At 42.2% G+C, this 21,099-nt stretch overlaps 1 protein-coding gene across 3 annotated transcripts in view; it reads left to right on the top strand.

Moving 5' to 3' along the window:
- The window catches only part of LOC124545255 (putative fatty acyl-CoA reductase CG8306), a 168,714-nt gene that overhangs the window by 139,815 nt on the left and 7,800 nt on the right, over positions 1 to 21,099 (top strand). For all 3 annotated transcript variants that reach the window (XM_047124133.1, XM_047124131.1, XM_047124132.1), the window contains exon 8: positions 9,253 to 9,510. In XM_047124133.1, coding sequence (XP_046980089.1) covers positions 9,253 to 9,510 — 258 coding nt within the window. The remainder of the gene's footprint in view (positions 1 to 9,252; positions 9,511 to 21,099) is intronic.

Below are 21,099 nucleotides of genomic sequence, written 5' to 3'. Positions count from 1 at the left end.
ATTCCTCAATGCTGCCAATATTCGCGACATAACAATAAGTCCCAACTGTGTTCAGCAGTACAGTACAGTGAGATTCGCCTGGGACATCACCGATCACAGCCCACCTGCGTGGAGGTCCCAGCTACAGCTGCCTTAATTCTAGGCGGCTCTGTCCTTGTGTGTTCGTCAAACAACTTTGACAGACGTAGGAGACACTGAAGGAGACAGATTTTTTGCGGTGATGATGATACTTACAGTTAGCATTTTGTACAGGTCACTAGTGATGGAAGTCATTTTTTTTGTACACAAATTATATTGTTTAGAATCTTAAAAAAGTAATATAATGAAGTATCAGTACCAGAAAAGATACAAATCAGCGTCTTGAATATGTGGATTGCTCTTTGCCCAGATAATATCCTTTAAGCAAAGTGTGATTCTCTGTCAAGTCAAAATGTAACATTCCTGGATAACACCACTATATCTCATTGAAAGAAAAAATGCTTCAGAATTGTTAAGGCATTTGTGGCCACTTGTCTACAAACTACATGTTGGCTTATGTCTTGGGTTCTTCGGCTGACATTCATCTGATGATTTTACTGGCATGTTCACCACCAGCAATGGAGGGTGAAGCTTTGACAATGCCAGACACTTGTGCTGGTGAAATGTCAGTAAAATCATCAGTCAAATGTCAGCCAAAGACCCCGAGACAGAAGCCAATATGCAGTTTGTAAAAAATGCTTAAAATGACATTCGTGTAGTATGGAAAGACTGATATGCAACTCGAACACATGTTCCGGTACAGTCTATAAAAGTTATGGTGGCCTCAGCTACCCAAGTTCCACTTGGAATATTGTGGGACAACGAGGAGATTTGGGAAAAACCCGGGAATTTTTTCATCTGGTAGAAAACCGGGAAATTTTAGAATTCCGGGAATTTCTTTTTTGTTTCTGTTTTCAGCAAAATTTTTGTAATTTTGACCGGTAAGAAACAATACTCTAACAAAGGCTATTATGTATTCCACTACTGCAGAATAATACTGCAGGAATGAAACATGAAAGAGAGAAAAAAAGGAAAATAAAACTTAAGGCAAAGGAAATGCGCCATATACCGGGTGATCAAAAAGTCAGTATAAATTTGAAAACTTAATAAACCACGGAATAATGTAGATAGAGGGGTAAAAATTGAAACACATGTTTGGAACGACATGGGGTTTTAGTAGAACCGCCCCATATTGCTAGACGCGTGAAAGATCTCTTGCGCGCGTCGTTTGGTGACGATCGTGTGCTCAGCTGCGACTTTCGTCATGCTTGGCCTCCCAGGTCCCCAGACCTCAGTCCGTGCGATTATTGGCTTTGGGGTTACCTGAATTCGCAAGTGCATCGTGATCGACCGACATCTCTAGGGATGCTGAAAGGCAACATCTGACGCCAGTGCCTCACCATAACTCCGGACATGCTTTACAGTGCTGTTCACAACATTATTCCTCGACTACAGCTATTGTTGAGGAATGATGGTGGACATATTGAGCATTTCCTGTAAAGAACATCACCTTTGCTTTGTCTTACTTTATTATGCTAATTATGGCTATTCTAATCAGATGAAGTGCTATCTGTCGGACTTTTTTTTTTTAATTAATAAAACCACATGTCATTCCAAGCATGTGTGTCAATTTGTACCTCTATCTACATTATTCCGTGATTTATTGAGTTTTCAAATTTATACTGACTTTTTGATCACCCGGTACAACAACAAAACACAGTCCTTATACAAGCGTCTGCCAACAGCAAAATGTGTCTAAGGCCTTAGGAAGACCATGCAATGCTTCATAACAACAAATTGCCTCTGATGAGTGTGACGTCACAACTTTTTACTTTAGATTTGTTTGAGCAGCTGCGGGCGGGCTCATGCGCATACACAGTTGTCATGCATGTGTAGTACCTTCTCCTGCTTCTGGCTACAGAAGTTTGGCTGTTAGCTGTATAAGCAGCAGCAGCAGCAAGCACAAGATGCTACCCGGAAATACTTTACTGTAGCATGCAAGCTGTCAGATTCACTGGGGGCAAACCAGGTATGTACCCCGGGCGGCAATTTCAGGGAAGGGGAGGGAGGCTGCCAAATTCTTAATCTTGAGGAAAAAAACCTTGTTTCACAAAGCGCCTAGTATCCGGCACATGTTGGTCTGTCGATTATTCATATGATTTTGAAACACATCCCTGTTGGTTTTTTAACATTTTTGAACATATTCTAAATTTACTTTTGAATGAATCGTAAGTTGATTTTTGAATGCATGCTTAGTATACGTCATGTCTCTGCCAGGGGAATCCCCTTCGCAATTAGAAATAAACTTTCTAGCGGACAGAAAGGGGACGGGCTGTATGAGCTGAGTGGAATAAAGCCGAACGGGTGAATGGCAATCACAGTTTGTTTATGTGGCATCCAAGAAAATGAAATTTTAATAGAAAAATTTTGGCCAGACTGCTACACAGTTGTACTGTCCCCGGTAGCAGCCGCCTGAGTTCTATTCTGGGAGTAGCATGGAAAACACGTTGTACGAAAATGTAATAACGCTTAACAGGAGAATAAACACGGGATAAATAAACCGTTGATACCGGTACTTCGTGAATTATATTCTGTCATGTTATAAAAATGACCACTTGTGCCAAAACAGTCTTGTTTATTTGATGTGTGTTACAATTGTTGCAGTATTAGACAGGCCTATTTCATTTTATTTAGCAGACAGTGACAAAGTACACGTAATCAGATTTAGAAACCACAACAGTCTTGGGTACTGTTTATATTAACAGCTTTTTCAGTATTAGACAATGACATTTCATTTTTTCATGTAGCAAAACATTTAACAAACTTTGATGAGGTAGTGGATCCTGGAAAGCACGCCATGTAAAGCTTTAGCAAGGTTAGAGAGAAAAAAAATGGTCGGACTTGAGGATTGAAGAAATGTGTACTGTCTTGCTTGTCTCTTCTACCGGTTTCATGTATCCTATATTTAATTTTATGTCACTGAAACAAGCAAGTTGTTAGCTATAGGCAATAAACAATGCAAATTTTCTGAAGAGTTCTTGTTCTCCCGGAGCTCAGAAGTTCAGACATTTATGTCTTTATTAAATTATGTTACTGACACATTTGTGTGATATATCTTAAAGTGTAACACACACCAAAAATATCAATATTATATGTGATAGCTTTGCTTTTCTTGTAGTAACGCTGTGTATATTAATTTAAACCGTTAACTTTTCCTATTTGTGTGTACGTGCTATTTAAGTGATATTGCTATTGGCTGACTACATCACGTGTCATACACTAGAATATCCGCTGTCATCGGCTGGCGAGACCATGCGACGAGCTATGACTGGCTACAAAAGCGCATTGCAATCTTGATTTCAATGCTTTGGAAAATAACATGTGGTGTTTGGTGGAATTTAAATTTACGCTTTTGTAGTTCGAAAATATGCAGTGTACATGTTGCTGCACATCAGAGATGTATCCAAAACTTTTTTTTTCTTTCTTTTTCTGAGTTTCGTTCTATGCCGGTGTATAAAACCATAACTATTCAAAGGATTGATAAGTTTTACTGTTCCGAGGAAAAGTATATTGTCACTTAACAATTAACATGGAAAAAGTATATTTTAATCTGGGAAAAATCTGGGAATTTTTTTTTTTTTTTTTCTTGTCCATGTGTACACCCTCTTATTGCTGCCAGTGTGTGCAGTTGAACGGTAATTTTAAGTATCAGACAGGCTAAATTCAATTCCATGCAGATTGCTACAAGTATTGCTCCCTGCAAATCCCTGAGAGGGATTTTATACCTTATCCATCATATGAGCCATATTTGATTTTATTTTTAAGCACAACATGAAATGAGGGTGATTTCAGTTTTCTCCAAGTCTCATTTCTGGGATGTAGCTTGCATTTGAGATCAGCTTACATTTGAGTAAGAACGATAGTGTTAAAGTTTTCTGGGAATGATGCTGCATCAATTGTACAAGTGTGTGTTGAAAAGTAACATCTCCAAATTTTTTATGTGAAATTTTTAAAGTTTGTCAAATAAAACAAATATTATTGACATTGTACATATATATTTGCAGCCCTCTGCCACTAGACAGCTTGGAATTGTAGCATGTAACATGTCAGTGTGTAATGAGCTGTCAGTGAACCCTCCCACTTGTTGGGAGAAAAGTTTGTTGCCAGGGTGACTGTGCTGAGAAATAAATATGTAGATGTTAAGAATAAACATGTAGAATGTTAATGAAGTTTGTTTTATTTAAAAAGCTTTTAAGAGTTCTCACGTAAAAAATTTGGAGGCATTACTTTTTAGCACATCCTCGTAAACTGTCACTGGGCAAAACCAGTATTTTGGCCATTGTCTCAACTCCTCCAGTGAGTGTGACATTATGTCAAAATTTTGATACTATTGGTCACCTGTGGTGGAAGCAGTGGGAAACTTAATTGTAACATTACATGCCATGAATTGTTGTAATCAGCATGTGTGTGGACCCTGTTTTTCTCTAGGATATGGGTCGGACTGTACCAGTTTGTCACCAGTAACACTCACGTCTAGAGTTGTTTATGTGGCCAGTGGGCTTTTTGATACCTGTCAGCCAATATGGTGCAACCTCTCTTCGTACTGTTTGTACGATTTAATATTTCAGCGACATTTTCGATCTTGCGTTTTGTCATCCCAGAGTGTTTGGCGAGTACGTGGGTTTCGTTGAATTTCTATTTTCTTGCTACAGTCTTTGTTGTATTTGGGCACTTTACATTTTTTGTGCTGCACAAGTGAAATGTAGCACTCGTATTCCTGGATGTGTGCTGCTACTGTCTGATGTAGGCTTCTCCACACTCCACAACTCACCTGGAAAACATATGCAGTGCACACTGTGCCTATCTTGTCCTCAGTGGAGCCCGTCACATACTAGATCTCACGGGTGCTGCAGAAGACAAGCGAGATGCCAGCTTGGTGAAAGTGCTTACGTAGTTGGTCAGTAACACTCTTCATGTGATCTAATCTTGCTGCTGGCTGCAGCTTGTCTATACTGTACACATGTCGTGTTCATTTATTTCTTGCCGTGGCTCTGCAGATTAACTTGTGGTGGCAACCATTGGCTAAAAATGTTGTCTGCAGCCTTTCAAGCTCAGCTGTTATGTTGGGAGCATCACTTAGGTGCTGCGCGTGGATAGTCTGCAAACAGATGTCAGAGATATGCAGTTGGTGGTGGTGGTGGTGGTGGTGGTGAAACCAGATACAATAAAATTTCCCACTCCTTGAGCCACAGAAGACCAATAGTATCAACAGTTTTAATAGTGCAAAGTAATATCATGCTTACTAGATAAGTGTAGGTGAAATGTGGTGAATTGTGTACTGCAAAGTGCACCAATAAACCCAGAAGGAAGCCACACTTAACATGCTTTTTATCCAGTGACTGTTACCTGCAATATGATGTAACACTGTACACTGAAAGGCTTTTATGTTAACTGACTGGACTCTGAAGCCTACACAATTATGCCTGCATTTCTTGTTTCTTCACCAAAGATAAACTGATTGTGTCCAAACTGATGAGCTGTCAAATTGAAATATTGCTACAGGGCGCCAGGGTGTATAATGTTCACCAGTCTCTGTTGGAGAGCCGTATCGTGTACATTATCTGCACCTGTGACACTGTGTGCTTCTGGGCCATGACTTATGGGTGGCTCTCGACATGGGAACATTCTCATTGCCTCTCAACAAATACCTCTGGCACCGACTTCTGTACCTTTGCTGCAGTGGAAGTCTCCTGAAATAGGTCACAGTATTCCTCAGTGTTTGGCAGTTGCTGTCAGTTAAAATTTTCACTTACAGCTCTAGCGAGCCGGAAATTGAGGCCATTTTTAAAAATATCCTGAGTTTGATCCTTATTTCATGTGACTGGAAGTGATGAGTTTTTACTTTTCCAATGCCCAGCACATTTGGGCATTCTTGAGAGCCACATTCTGGTTTTTCATGACATTTTGACTCCATTTTCACATCTGGGCCTTGCTGAAATGGAACAGCTGCTATCTTTACATGAATTGTGTGCCAAACGAATTTGAGTGCAGAAATAATTGTTGATAGGAATATATGCTGATTTATGTGCTTCGACAATTAAGTAAATTGTTCAAGTTAATAAAAAAATCTGCATTCGAACTTAATTTTGATAGCATTATTATGAATTACTGCAATGGTTGTACGAAACTGGGTAATTGGCATGCTTTCTGTGCCATGTTGTAATTACTGTTTTAGTGCTAGTCTTGCCATATAAATCTGTATTAACAAAACCATTCAGTAGGATGAGAGGGGATGGAAAATGTTGGTGGTGTGTAAAAAAAGGGGGGAAGGGGGATAAGTACAGAACAATGCTGCAAAGGTATGTGATGTGCAGTTAGTGGTATACTGTGACTTCATTTTTTCAAATCTTGTTGTCAGGGATCCTAGTTTGTAATGCTGTTACATGTTGGAGCCTTTTATACTATAGTGATGAGACAAGTAGTTCGAAGTCCTCTGTTTGCATTATGTAAAACTCATTCTTGGCAAGGAAAGTGTTTAAACTGGCGTACAGCTTAAATGACTCAACTTTTATAGTAGTCTCCCAACAGTGGATGTTAATCCGACTTTGAAGCAACTAACATTCTATTTTTTTTACTTCCTACTGCTTGTTTTACATTTTGGACAAATGTGACATTCTAATTAATGAAATAATTTATCACATACATTTTGTTTTTGAACTGTCCAATGTACTTCGAATAAACTGGTATAGAGTTAATGTTACAAAAGTTAAATCAGAACTGAGCCTCAAGTAGACATTGCCATGCCATTTAAATACACTTTGCAATATTGATTTACATTCCTTTGCATTATTACAAACATTATTTTGCCAAATTTATGATTAAAAATTTTAAGATTTGCAGAAATTACATAAGCTATAATTTATGATATGTTGTAAAGTATTTCCTCAGACAATAATATTATGAAATGTACTAAATGTTTCAAGAGAAATTACATTAAGTTTTCCTAATACTAATGCTTTTAATTGATAGTGATATTACAGCAGTCAATTCAATGCTAAAATGAATGCGACTTCTGAGTGATATATTTATTCACAATTGGTTTCGATCATTGATTATCTTCACAATGGAAAAATATTGTGACAGCTTCACATGCCATTCATGCTATTTAACCAGAAAAGATGCCGTAGCTGACTTGCAAACATAAGAAAATGATACTTCGTGCCATAATACTGGCTTGAGCAAATAGAAAACATTGAAAAATGAAACCGTGTGTTAGAAGTTTGTGAGCAATGGTGCTTTGTGATGCAAGAGCCATGAATTGCTCACCACATTTCAAGCTGTTTCCTTATCACATTTTCTCGTACACATCACGACGTGTCCTGATAGTACCATCAATTAGCAGTTTGTCCCTTTGGCATGAATTCGTGCTGAACTAATCCTTTAAAATGGAATAAAACTATCAACTTGACTTTGACATTTGACCTTATGAGCTTTTTTGGTTTTTGAGAGCCTTTCATGACCGGTTGTGAAGATTGAACCTTGGTCTCAACGTCATAGTCATAGAACCACATCTCGTCACCAATAATGATTCTCTTAAGGAACGTCTCATTCTCATTTGCGCAATCCAACAGATCTTGAGATCGAGAGGCGAAGGTCTTTTTTGTCTTGGCTTGTGAACTGTGGGACCAACTCAGTGGCAACACGATGCAGTCCAAGCTGCTGTGTCAGGATTTCATGATTTGATCCACCTGAAACGTTATATTCTTGTGCAATTTCTCATTCAGTCAATCTTTGATTGGCATGCACAATTTCATTGATGTTCCTAACAGGCACATCGTCATGAATACTGCAGGAAGTTGATGAGTTTCTCCTTAAAATCTACTGGCATTATCTGTGCGAATGTTGTACTTCATTAGAGAGCAAGAGCATTTCTCTGCATTAGCTGATGACACCAAGCGATACTCCAACGAAATTCTCCTTATGCTAGGCATCCTGTGTTTCCTCTCTCTTGCATGTAGGAAAGAACCTTAGCTTCAGGTTTCCGATATTTGCCACATTTCAGTCCCCCCGAGTGCTTTTCTCATTGAAGCTGCCTTCTTCCATTTCTCTTCTCAAGCAACCCAACATCACACATTAGAGTTGTTCAGCCTTTACTTACTTCCAGCCCCTCTGTTGGTTGTGATTATTGTGTAACACACAAATGTAAGTTTGAAGCTTGCATCATAACTGTGCCAGATTCCTTGTGTTTGTGCTGATTTTCACTCTAAATGGTCTTTCATATCAGCATAAATCAGGCTTTCTTACCAGTATCCAATTGAAACTGAATTATAAGGTAATGAAACAATATCTGTAGCCCTACACAATGTTAATGCCAATAAAATACCAGTAAAAGTTTGCATTGTAGCATAATGAGATTTCTTGCCACCTGTTTTGGTTACACACTAGTTGTATTGTTGCAAATGTGCATAACTTTTTTTACAACAGGCCAGCTAGTGGATATAAGCCGCATCCAGACTCTTTTGAGTGTGAAATTTGGATAAAAAGTGCGGTTTATTTTCAGAATGATACATTAATCTCTTTCCAAGACACTACTCATTACATTCAGTTGCTTCTTCAAATCCTTGGCCATCACTGACAGAGTTACAATCTCATCAGTATACCTTTGTTTTAGTTTCTTATCCTTGAACTTTAATCCTGTTACGAAATTACTCTTTGGTCTCATTTACTGCTTGCTGAGAGCACTGATGGAATAACATTGGGCATGTGCCACAATACTGTCTCCTTTCTTAGCCACTGCATACCTTTCATGTACTTGAACTTGTATAATTGTAGTCTGGTTTCAGTACAAATTGTAACTTTTGATACCCTGTATTTTATCCAAGCTTGCATCAAAATTTAGGGATTGTCAAAAACTTTCTCCAAATCTAGAAAAGCTGTAAATATAGATGTGTCTTTCTTCCCCTAAGGTAAGTTGTACGGTTATCTTTGCTGTACATGTGTAGTAAGTAGAAAGGTACTTACTTCTGGCAAGCCCGCTTTTCTGCCTAATACTTTTGTACCAGGTAGAAAAGCTAATTGGCAGTGGAGTGAGGAAGATGGAAGACAGTATGTTGGGTGTAGGTAGGGGTGGGATGATGTGGGGCAGAGAAGTATTGTCTTCATAGAGAGACAAGTGTACTTGCAGTAATTTACTTTGGTTTGTAAGGTAACCACTGTAGACTGTTTACTCCACAGCTTGGTGCGTCTGCACACAAATGTGAGCCGCTCGCTGTCCCGGCTGGAGCCTTTCATCTTCTCAGAGTGGTTCTTCGATAACAAGAACACCCTGGCGCTACAGAAAAAGCTTTCGGAGAAGGACGCAGATTTATTCAATGTGGATGTCGGATCACTGCAGTGGGAGAACTACTTTATCGACTTAGCACAAGGAGTGCGACAGTACCTGAACAACGAACCGCCGAAGACACTTCCTGCTGCACGTCGCAAGGACACAATGTGAGTCTGATTGCGCTAGTTAGTGAGGTAGAAAGTAAGGCACAGAACTCTGACTCAAAGTAGTTGATGCGAGATCAATAGACATCACTAATGAAAGATCTGGAAACGAGTTATGTATCTTTTTTATTCTTTTTCCCAGATAACAATTGTAATAGAATCTACATTAATCAAGAACCTTAGTTTCAAATGTTTGCACTAGAAATATATCTTATTATATCTATTTGGAGGCAGAAATTCTATTTCATTTTGCATATTTTCACACGTTATAGTCTTACAGAATTATTCATTGGAGCTTTGCATCTAAAGTAAAGAATTCATTCAGCAAAGGTGAGCAGTAAGAAAATGATATGAAGTGAAGAAACACACGTTATGCAAGGGATTAACTTCAAAGATCTGGGAGTGTGTACATTAATTGCCAGCAGATTTAATTAGTAGCATTTATTGCCAGTAATGAAAATCAGTGTCAGGTTAACTGTGATTTTCTCGACAGTAAAGTTCACAAAAATAATTTCCATGTACACTGTACATCTTTTTCTATGGTGTACATTGGAATTCTTATTCTGGTGAAAAGTCTAAGAAATTACAACAAACTCCCCTGAAGAGTGAAATCTAGATAACGTGCAGATTCAATAGAAAACTGCCTACCCTGTTCACAACATTTATTGACAACGTTCCTCTCTTCTCAGACAGTATATGCTGCATTGCAAAAGTGAGGCACCCAGAAGGGGAAGAAGAAACAAAAAAGTTTCACGGGTTCAGAGGGTATGTGATATTATTTCAGTGATTACAAAATTGAGTCAAATTTAGAAAGTACTTTGCACATGGGAAACCAGTTATCAGTATGGTGTTGCACCCCATCTGGCCTGAAAGAATGCTTTGGTTTGGTTGGGAAGGGTGTCACAAGCTTTAGTATCTCACAACTGATGTAGCTTGTGATCGGTATCCCAGTTACCAGTATCAGACAGTTGATGTCAGTCGGCCCCACACATGTTCTGTTTGGGACAGATCAGGGGATCCTGCTCACCACAGTAGTGCCTCAACATCACGCAGGCAGTTGACGAAGATACATTCCGTATGTCGACGAGCATTGTCCTGTTGAAAAATGGCGTATTGATACTGTCACCTGAGCGGTAGCATATGAGGATACAGGATGTCTGTGACATAGTGCTGTGCCATCACAGTTCCCTCAGTCACTACCAGCTGTAAACTGAAATCATACCCAACAGCTCATCATACCGGAATACCTAGAGTAACACCTCTGTGCCTCTCCAAAACATTGGAAGAAGAGGGTCTCTGCCCAGGTCACTGCATTACTCACGGACGGTGATCATCTGTAGTATTGCAGAACTGCAGCAGATTAATCATCAGTAGTCTGTACTTCCTGGTCATCGAACCAGTTCAAATGCAGCCATTTGTGTTATGATATTAACGGCAGCCTACGTTTGCGTGTGCAAAGTTGCATTGACAGCTAAATGTGTCTTCTGGGTGCTTCAGTTTTTTGTTAGGCAATGTAGATAGCTGCTATTTGTTAAGAAATGTCATTCACACCTCCAGAGAGAAATATTTATTGTTTCTTACCGAGATAAAACTACTGTGTCTTTACCTAATTTGCTGAACATCTAAAGCCATGGTGTGATGAACCATTGTGTATGACTTCAGTTTACAGTGCTTTCATAATTATTGTCGATACAACTGCCTCATGGTCTTTAATACCAGTTTCAGTATAAACACCCACAAGAGGTAATATAAACACCCACAAGAGGTCAGGTAGATTAGTTGCTATTTCATATTATATATTTCCATCATGAGTGGGGTTCCAAATATATATCTGACAGAAGAGTTGGCAAAAGAAGATCCATAACAGTTGCAGTGGGCGTGGCACTGTTATTTCATGTGCCTGCCCCCAACTAGCTACATTAAAGAATTTTGAACATATCTCTATGGTAATGCTTTAGTTGTCACAGCCTCGTAGAATACTATTGCTTCACCAGCAGCCATTTATAGTTTGCAGTTGAAAGCTGGCAGCAGCACTGTAGCAGTCATGTATCTTCTGCTATGTGTATGTAGGTAGCTTTTACAGAAAACTAGTATTCTTTTGCAGCATGTCGTGTTACTCCTACCACTTACAAAATTTTTATTATCCCAGTTGATTTGTGGATGATTAAAGTCTCCCATCAATGATGACACATAATAGTGCAAGCTGAGGTCTTCTCTTAAAATTTTTGGTTTTGTTTGAGGATGAATGTGGTGCTAGATAGTAAGATCCAGTTATAAGTTTGAGTGCGCGCGCACACGCACACACATGGCAACTGTCTACAGACACTCAGGCCCGACAGTGGTCTGTGCCTGTTTGTGATGTCGGCAGCAATCTGGATTGGATGGTGGGGGTAAGGATTAGGTGTGGAGTGAGGAGGGGGATGGATGGCAATGTAGAATTGGAAAAGATATGCTGCTGTGGAAGCAAGCAGGGCCAGGACAGTGGAGCTTTATTGTAGTAACACGGTTCATGTTTTACGTCGCACTTCAGAGTAGACCAGGAACTGTCTCATAGGCATGCCCGATGTGAACTGACTGGGCACAGCCCGTGCTGCCTGAGTTGTTGTTGTTGTTGTTGTTGTTGTTCCGCTGGCAGAGGTCGCGGCCGAATTCTTGCGTGCCCTGTGGTGGACGGGACTCAATTTGCGGCAACTACCGTCCCTGATGCGCCGTGCCGATGTGCGCCTCCCGCGATCTTTCTGGTGGCTACTGCACTCCTCCTCCTTCGGGGGGTGAAGCCACTGTGATCCACTGCGTCGGAAGGTGGAGCGCCGTGCAGGAGTGATGACCTCCACGTCCATCGGAAGGCTGGAGTCGAGGGGATCTGCCAACCCTCGAGCCAGAACCTTCGAATACGGCTGGAAGTGACCCACACGAAGAGGCCCCCGTTGTCCCACCACCGGAACCCGGGACAGAACGGGAGACAGGCCATCGAACTCTGGATCCTGGTCCACCCTTGGAGGGGCAATACCCAGTGGCGGGGACGATGGTGAAGGGACGACCGCAGGTGAACCAGCCTGCTGAGAAACCGGGCCTGCGAGGGGGGCCGGCTGTTGCTGGGGCATCGCTAACGATGGCGATGCCGGTGCTGGAGCTACCGGAGGCTGCCAAGACTGAGGGCCATCACAGTGCGGCGGAATCACAGGGGGGGGGGGGGGGGGGTGGTAGCGTCCCCTGAGAAACCAACACAGGTGCCGGCAGTGAGGAAGCCGGTGCCCGAGGGGTCGGAGGGTGGGTGCCCGAACGTGGACGTAGCTGATTTTGGTGACGACGTACCTCCCGGTCCCCCGTCTGCAAGGTATAGAGCCGGCGGCCATTTCGGCGCAGGACCACCGCCGGTATCCAACGTGGATTGCGACCAAACCCACGTGCCTAGACTGACATACCCGGTGGAAAGCGGGTACTCCGTTTTGCGAAGACTGGCGAGGACCGGGCCGAAGGAGGTGCAGCAGAGTCCTAGGTTGGCGCCCATGGAGGAGCTCTGCGGGGCTGAGTTCTCCCATAGCTTTGGTCCGGTATGCCGTCAGGAAAAACGTCAACGCCTCTTCCACAGGAAATTCGTGCACATACTTTTTCATCTGTGTCTTAAATGTGCGCACCATACGCTCGGCTTCCCCATTCGATTGTGGATGTAAGGGGGGAGAGCAAACGTGCCGAATACCGAAGCGCCTACAAAAATCCTGGAAGGTCTGCAACATAAACTGAGGTCCATTGTCAGAGACCAGGGTGACTGACAGACCTTCCACAGAAAAGAGTTTTGCTAGTGCCTGGATTACAACCTCTGAAGTGGTTGAGGAGCAGCGAACCACATATGGAAATTGGGAATAAGCATCAATGACAATGAGCCAAAAGCCATTGAGAAACGGGCCCGCAAAATCGATGTGAACACGTTCCCATGCCTGGGTTGCAGGCAGCCATGAAGAGAACGCTGACCTGGGAGATGCCTGTTGGCTCGCACACTGGGAACAGGCTGCCACCAAGTGCTCAATTTCTCTGTCAATACCGGGCCAGTACACATGTCTGCGAGCCAAGGTTTTAGTACGGGAAATACCCCAGTGGCCCTCATGTAATAACGTGAGGACTTCCCTTCGCAAACTTGCAGGAACAACCACGCAAGGAGCTGTATCATCGGTAGCCAGAAGGAGAACTACTTCCAAGACAGAGAGGCGGTCTCGTAGAACAAAATAATTACGAAGAGGATCCGAGGCCTGGCCTGGAGGTTGGGATGACCACCCCTGCTGAATGAGGCAAACTACTTACTGGAGAACCGGGTCAGCTGCAGTTTCCTACAATAAAAGTAACAGGCCAAGTGACTTATTTGTAAGTCACGTCGGTAGTGAATTGACCCAGTAGGGGAACGAACTGTTTACCATAACCGCATAGATGCCGGTAAACTGGCGCCAACGGGGGCGACCCAAGGTCGGAGTAAGTTTGTGCATTCAACAAAGAAACTGCCGCGCCCGTATCTACTTGCAGTTGTAATCGGCGCGACTGAACCGACACCTCGATAAAGAGTTTGTGGGCCGATGCGTCGGGAGCCTGGCCCGATAAAACTTCCTGAATGTCAACGTCCATGTCCTCTGTAACTGCTTCCTTCGATTCTTTCGAGGCTGAGCGGCAAACTTTAGCAATGTGTCCTTTTTTATTACACTTGCGACAAACGGCCCAACGCTGGGGGCACTCTGACCAATCGTGATGTATATAGCACGACGCACAGGACGGTAACAGGGGCCGGTGGCCAGAACTCTGTTTACGCGCCGTGCGGGAGCGGCCGTAATGGCCGGATTGTACCGCTCACACGTTGTCCACCCCAGACGCAGTGGACGCGGCTGCGCTGCCCTGAACCGCCGCGACGTCGCACCACGCTTCCAACTGTTGACTGGCGGCGTGAGAGACTTCATACGATTGAGCAATGGACAGGACTTCCTCGAGGGAAGGGTCTTCCAGCTGCAGGGCCTGTTGCCGGACCTCCGCCGAACAAACAATGACGTCGCGCACCATAACGTGGGCATACGTCTCCTGCGACTGCTCCGTGACAAAGTGACACTTGCGATTAAGACCGTGCAGGGTAGCGGCCCACGCCTGGTAAGACTGATGGGGCTGCTTCTTGCATTGATAGAACTCGACCCTAGCCGCCACAAGATGCGTGTGGCGGCGATAATATGAAGACAGTAATGAACGCAATGCATAAAAAGACAAGGACGAGGGTTCTTGCAAAGGCGCTAGCTGCCGCAAAACTTGATACAGTGAGGGAGATATCCAAGACAAAAAAAGAGCACGACATACCTCCGCATCGGCAACATGAAACGCCTGGAAATGCTGCCAAAGGCGATGTTCATACGCGTCCCAATCCTCCGCCGTCTTTTCATACGGGGGAAAGGGAGGAGGGAACGGCGCTGGAGCAGACGGCGTGGAGAGCAATGCCGGAAGCACTTGTTTCATGGTGACCATGAGCTCCATCTGCTGCTCAACCAAAACCCGCACTAAATCCTCCATGCCGCGGATAAGCTGTGAAACCGGAACGACGACGCAACATGCGAAAGAACGACCCTACTCGTCGCCAGTTGTATAGTAACACGGTTCACGTTTTATGTCGCACTTCAGAGTAGACCGGGAACTATCTCATAGGCATGCCCGAGGTGAACTGACTGGGCACGGCCTGTGCTGCCTGAGTTGTTGTTGTTGTTGTTGTTGTTCCGCTAGCAGAGGTCGCAGCCGAATTCTCGCGTGCCCTCTGGTGTACAGGACTCTATTTGCGGCAACTACCGTCCGTGACGCGTCGTGCCGATGTGCGCCTCCCGCGATCTTTCTGGTGGCTACTGCATTTATCCTCTCCCCACCATTTCCTTGCTCATACGCACAGAAGCACATTATCTTTCCCCACCTCTACCTTCCTGTCCCTCTCCCTCCTCGCCACATGCCTAATCCTTAACCCACCACCCACCCCAAATTGCTGCTCACATCACAAACAGGTGCAGCCTGCTGTCAGGCCAGAGTGGCCATAGACAGTAGCGCTGTGTGTGTGTGTGTGTGTGTGTGTGTGTGTGTGTGTGTGTGTGTGTGTGTGTGCATGCGCGCGCGTGTGCATGTGCGTGTGTGTTTTGAAGAAAGAGTTCTTTGCCTGAAAGCTGCAATTTTAGCAGTCTTTTCATTGCGTCTCTCTACAACTGAACACCATCTTGATGTGTTGAGTAGCAATCTACCCTTTTCATATTGCTGTTATTCCATTCTGGACTTTTAGTTATTTTGTTTCACATGTAGCTTCAATCTCTGTGTATCTGGATTTGAGTTTCTCGTCTGTTGTGACAAATGCACCATCTCCATTGCCCATTAGCCTGTTGTTTCAATTTTGAACCTTCCATAAGACTCAGATCAGGGAGATCACAATGGGTTCTGGTAACAGTGTTGCAGATTGTGAGCATGTTCAAACTCTATAAGCAAGCCTGGTCTCCTCAAACTTTTGTCAGTTGTTGGAATGATCAGTGTTTGACCTCAAAGCCTAGATGACAGGCATTGCTTGTTGTGTGTGCCACAGTCTACAATGGCTGCACCCTCTTACTTCAGTGGTTGCTGGCACAGGCCATTCGACATATTGAATGAGGCTTGCAAGCATACACACTGAGTACATTGTTTAGCTGTTGAAAGAACATCCGTGGCAGTTAGCCACTGGTACTACGTGGGTGTTTGTTGTTATGCCATGTTGGTTGCCTGTCTGCGAATATCACATGTGAAAATTTTAGAGCTGTTGGAATGCAGCCCATCTGAAGTGTGAAAAAAATGCTAATACCTAGGGGGGGAATGGAAAACTTTCTTTGTAATTAAAAGGAAAAGATGTGGAAACACACTTCATATGTTGAGATAAATCAAAAGATGGTGGTGTTTCAGTGTTTATTAATATATTTTAATGCATAAATTCATTTCTTACATGTGTTTTAAGGAAGAGGGTAGACTTCAGTCTTTAGAGTGCATCCACGTCTTGTATGTCATTGTCAGTATCTTCACCATCTCTGTTGCTGCTGCTATCATCCCCTAATCTTGTTATTAACTCTTCCAGCCTTTCTCCCAATGCACCTTCTTGTTGCCATGCCTCTTCCAAGATGTGCCAAGTATGTTTGATAATGTTGTTCTATTTTGCAGAAGTGATACTGCCCAGTTCATCACTCACTATCAATTCAGTGCCTTTTAATTAAAAACTTTTATTTCCATCTGTAACATATAATTCCAGCAGTGACATAGTGGAAGGCACAACACACTATACCCATTTTCTTCCGCAATTTTGTCACTTTCGTAAACGGTATACACAATCTGTGCTCTTTATAACAGTATCCATCAGTTCTACCATTCTCATTTCCCCATCAAATGAATCTATGCTGTTCTTCTCTAGCCAGTCCACTGTGTACTCTTCCTGCTACTGCAAGCAAGGGCTTTGTTTAACTGAATCAAGTGATATGGTACATCTTCCAGTATTATAATGGAATTCTTTTCCATGTTCAGAAGCAAAGGGTGTATGAACTACTCTTTAAATTTCATCGCTGTCATTTCCTCATGGCATTCTCCAGATTCCTTCAATGTAAACAGCAACAAAGCATTTGGTACAACTCACTGATTGTTTCAGCTTGTAAGAGAATGAGTCAGCTGCCTTTTCCAACCAGAGCTTTTGTTGTTCCTCGTGCTCTGTCATCAGTCAATGCATTTGGTCTGAAATGACAAGCATTTAGCTACATTTTGTCCAACGAATTGATTTTGTGAGATGTATTCTTAGATACTTCCCTAAAAAAAAAAAATCTCCAGGCAATGATATGCTTTTCCAGCAGAACTCATCTTCCTGAAAAAGTTTTGCATCAAAACCATGTCTTCTTCAGTACAACTCCAAAACTGGCTTTTCCTCTGAAAAACAACTCACTATCTCGTAGCCAGAGAAGCAGCTCCATCTGGGTTGGATATTCTTTCCATGCACAAAAGTCATATATTTGTCCCCAAATTGTGTTTTCTTGAAATTATCCTGCTCTGTTGCTTTAGCAGCACGGAATCTGGTTTACGCTGTAGTCAAAAGAGGAACAGGTGGCTCCTGTAGATCTCCAGCACAGTTCTCCCTCATTATTTTCTCCACAGAAGTCATTCCAGTTTTCAGAGCAGCAACTGGTGGTTCAACGACTTTAGACAACCGTATAAGAGGCCCACTGTTTGCTCTTTTTGACTCAAAATAGTGTTGTATGTTATATATGAGCTCATGAGGTTATATATGACATTGACACTTTAAGGTAGCACCAGTACCTACTTTCCTACAGCTAGAGAAAGAACCGCATCACCTAAGTTTGAAATTAATGACAATGTGCACAGCACTCTTACCATGAACTGAATGGGTAACTCATGATCTGTGACAAATGATGAAAAGTGGCAGATGCTTTGTGGTTACTGAGAAAACATGGCAGCATGTGCCATCTTGGATGATAGGGGTGGCAACTTTTCACCATCATCATGGCAACATTTATGATTTAGGGAGCTCAGATTTGCACCTGGTTCCCTTCCACACAATGTGATCCAACAAGTGGAGTATCAGGGACATTCCTTTAATGGCCCGACTGTAGGTGCTCTTTCTTATCTCGTGCTTCCATTTTTATAAGTTTGTCGTATGTTCAAAATGCCCAAACAAATTGATCCATACCCTTCTGACATAGCTTATGCTTGACACGGAACGTATCAGGCTTGCCAACAGGTGTCGTGTTCACACTGGCTCTGTTTCAGTTACAGTAGGAGACAGCACTCAAACGTCATTATAACGGGGTAAAGGAAGATTCTGTGGCATCGACTACATAATTATCAGTTACAGCATCTGCCACTTATACACGCATCTTGACGCATCTTGGCAGATGACATTTAGGAATCTCAAATTAACCTGATGTAATAGTATCTATGGCTTGGAGGTGGTCACTGGATGAAAACTGGTTGCTCATAAATGAGGGCACATTGCAGCAGTTTTGAATGGTTTTGTCGTGCTGTTGTTTAAATACAATGCAGCTGTGCTGTGCTTTTTAAAGGAGACATATCCTGTACTTACTGTAGAGGGTACATTGCCCACTGCATGGGATAGTGCTTGAGGTACCTTTGGTATTTTTAGTATGTCCCTCCTGTTAGCCCTCTCAGCATGCCAGCCACTTGGCAGTAACTGGACATCAGTGAGTTCCACTTCCAGCTGCTAACAATCAGCAACTAACTTGTCCCACACTCAAGAACAGCTTTCACAGTGGGGCTGCATTGCGGCTGGTTTGATGTTTTACCAAACTAACACTGCTGCAGTTAACAACCAACAAACTGATTTTTGTTACAAAAAGAGTAAAATTTGGGATAAAATTTACTGATTTCCTAAAGCTATCTAGGAACTCAAGATTCTTGTCACTAGCCAACTCACTACAGTGAAATCTTCTTGGCTTATTTTTGAAAGGACTACTGATTCTGAATGTCATAAGCAGGAAAATTTACTATGTAAAATGCTTAATTTGGAAATGATTCAATTTTTTTCATCTTTGAAAATGCAGAACTAAGTGTGCTGTGTTTGGGCTAATACGGGATCTCAAAATGTGACAAGTCCTGTTGTGATGTAACAGTAAATTATAATTCAAAACGTGCCTTTCAGAAATCACATTTGAAATATCAAACCCAGAAACTCTCAAAATTATGTGAAGCAAAAATGTGACAAACGTGGTGATACTGGCTAAATCCAGTGTATCGAAAGTGTACACTTGTGAAATCAGCCATGCAGGAGAGTCATGTGACTTGAGAGACAACCTCGCATGTGATTACAATAAATAAAAACACAATAAAATTCCAGTTTTGTTACACTTTCTTTTAAAAAGTGAATGTCATTTGTTTAGCATCTCTTCATTAGTGAATCTCAACTGCTAACCAAAAGAGGCTCGTCTTTCGAACTAACTGTTAGTGTATTGTACAGCCTAATTACACTACAGCATGATAACATACATAGTCCTGTTATCACAAAGGTTTGAAAAACATATCAATTATTGACTTTTTATCTTTTGTCTTGATTTTACTATTGTATTGTCTATCTTAGTTAATATGTTCCTCACTTCTCCATCAATTTCAAAACTCAAAACATAACTCTTAACTGTGTCCATTGCTTCAGTAGTTTTTGATAGTGTATTAACAGTTCATCCTCATCTTCATTTTCCTCTTGTTTCTCTGCCATCTGTTCCAGCAACACTTCAGTTGTCATGGACTGACAGACAGCAACACTTTCATCGTACTCAGAACATTCATCGAAGCTAAGGTACTAAGTTTTTTCCCTCGTCCCATTATTTGCTGCCATTGTTCAGCTGCTATTATTTGATTTTCTGGAGTGATGTCAACTGCAAGTACCTGATGAAGGCTAGCCTACTGGAAGCATTTTGAGATTGTACTTTCTTGCTCTGAATTCCACGTTCTTCTTACAAAATGCCTAGTGTCAAAGATCATAACCTTTCTGGTTGTGGAATGAAGACAAGCCAGCCTGTTCTGTACAAGAATCTTCCTGTATTTTTGTTTCAGACATTTTATGATGTTTTGGTCAAGTGGCTGAAGGTGGCTTGTACAACTGGGGAAGAAACACTACATTTGTGTTACGTAGACTGGTGATACAGAACTTTACCCATGGTCTAGTAGTAGTGTCTTTGATCCGTAATCAAAATGTCCTCGGTCCCAGGTTTAAACCCTGCTATCGCATAAATTTTGAATAAAAATCAGCAGCAATTGTGGTCAAAGACATCTGGCATAAGAAGCCACCCTCATGCTGCCAATGGCTTTGTCAAATAGGGCGGAGGATTGGACAGGGATTTAGGGCACTTTCTTGCCCTTGGGGTGTATTTAGCCTGTAAGGCAATTATGTCACATGAGTTGCGCATTTGCAAAATCTCTTTAAAACGTGGACAACTGAATGTGTGCTCGCGATCCTGATCCCAAGTTTCACGGAGTCTACAGGAGCAGTAGCATGGTAGATTTAAGTGCAGTATCTTTCAGATTACATTTAACAGCAATCAAAGAAAAATAACCACTAAATCCACAAGGTGTTGAAATTTAGGGTGTTCACATGCTCCTGTGCTCTTACACAGCAGCCGCCACTGGTGGATAGGAAGGTAGGACAGAGAGTGTGATACTGTGAACAGTTGAGCGATAGGGTTGTTCTCATCACAGTTGACAGCAAAGCAACACTGACAATGATAGCTCAAGTGTACATGCTGACATTGCAAGTCCGAGATGAACAGATGAAGTATATGAGGATACTGAATGGGTAATTCAGTACATAAAGGCAGATGAAAATCTAATAAGTCATTGGGGATTGGAATGTGGTGGTAGTGGAAGGAGTAGAAGAAAGGGTTATGAGAGAACATGGGCTTGGCAGTAGGAATGAGTGAAGAAAAGAACTAATTGAATTGTGCCATAAATTTCAGCTATTAATAAAAAATACTCTGTTCAAGAATCACAAAAGGAACATATACTTGGAAGAGGTCAGGAGATACGGGAAGATTTCATGTAGATATTCCGGAATCATATACTTGACTG

Source organism: Schistocerca americana, chromosome 8, assembly GCF_021461395.2.
Source record: "Schistocerca americana isolate TAMUIC-IGC-003095 chromosome 8, iqSchAmer2.1, whole genome shotgun sequence".
NCBI lineage: Eukaryota > Metazoa > Arthropoda > Insecta > Orthoptera > Acrididae > Schistocerca > Schistocerca americana.
Note: the sequence above shows the minus strand (reverse complement) of the source record. Positions and strands in the feature narration are given on the sequence as shown.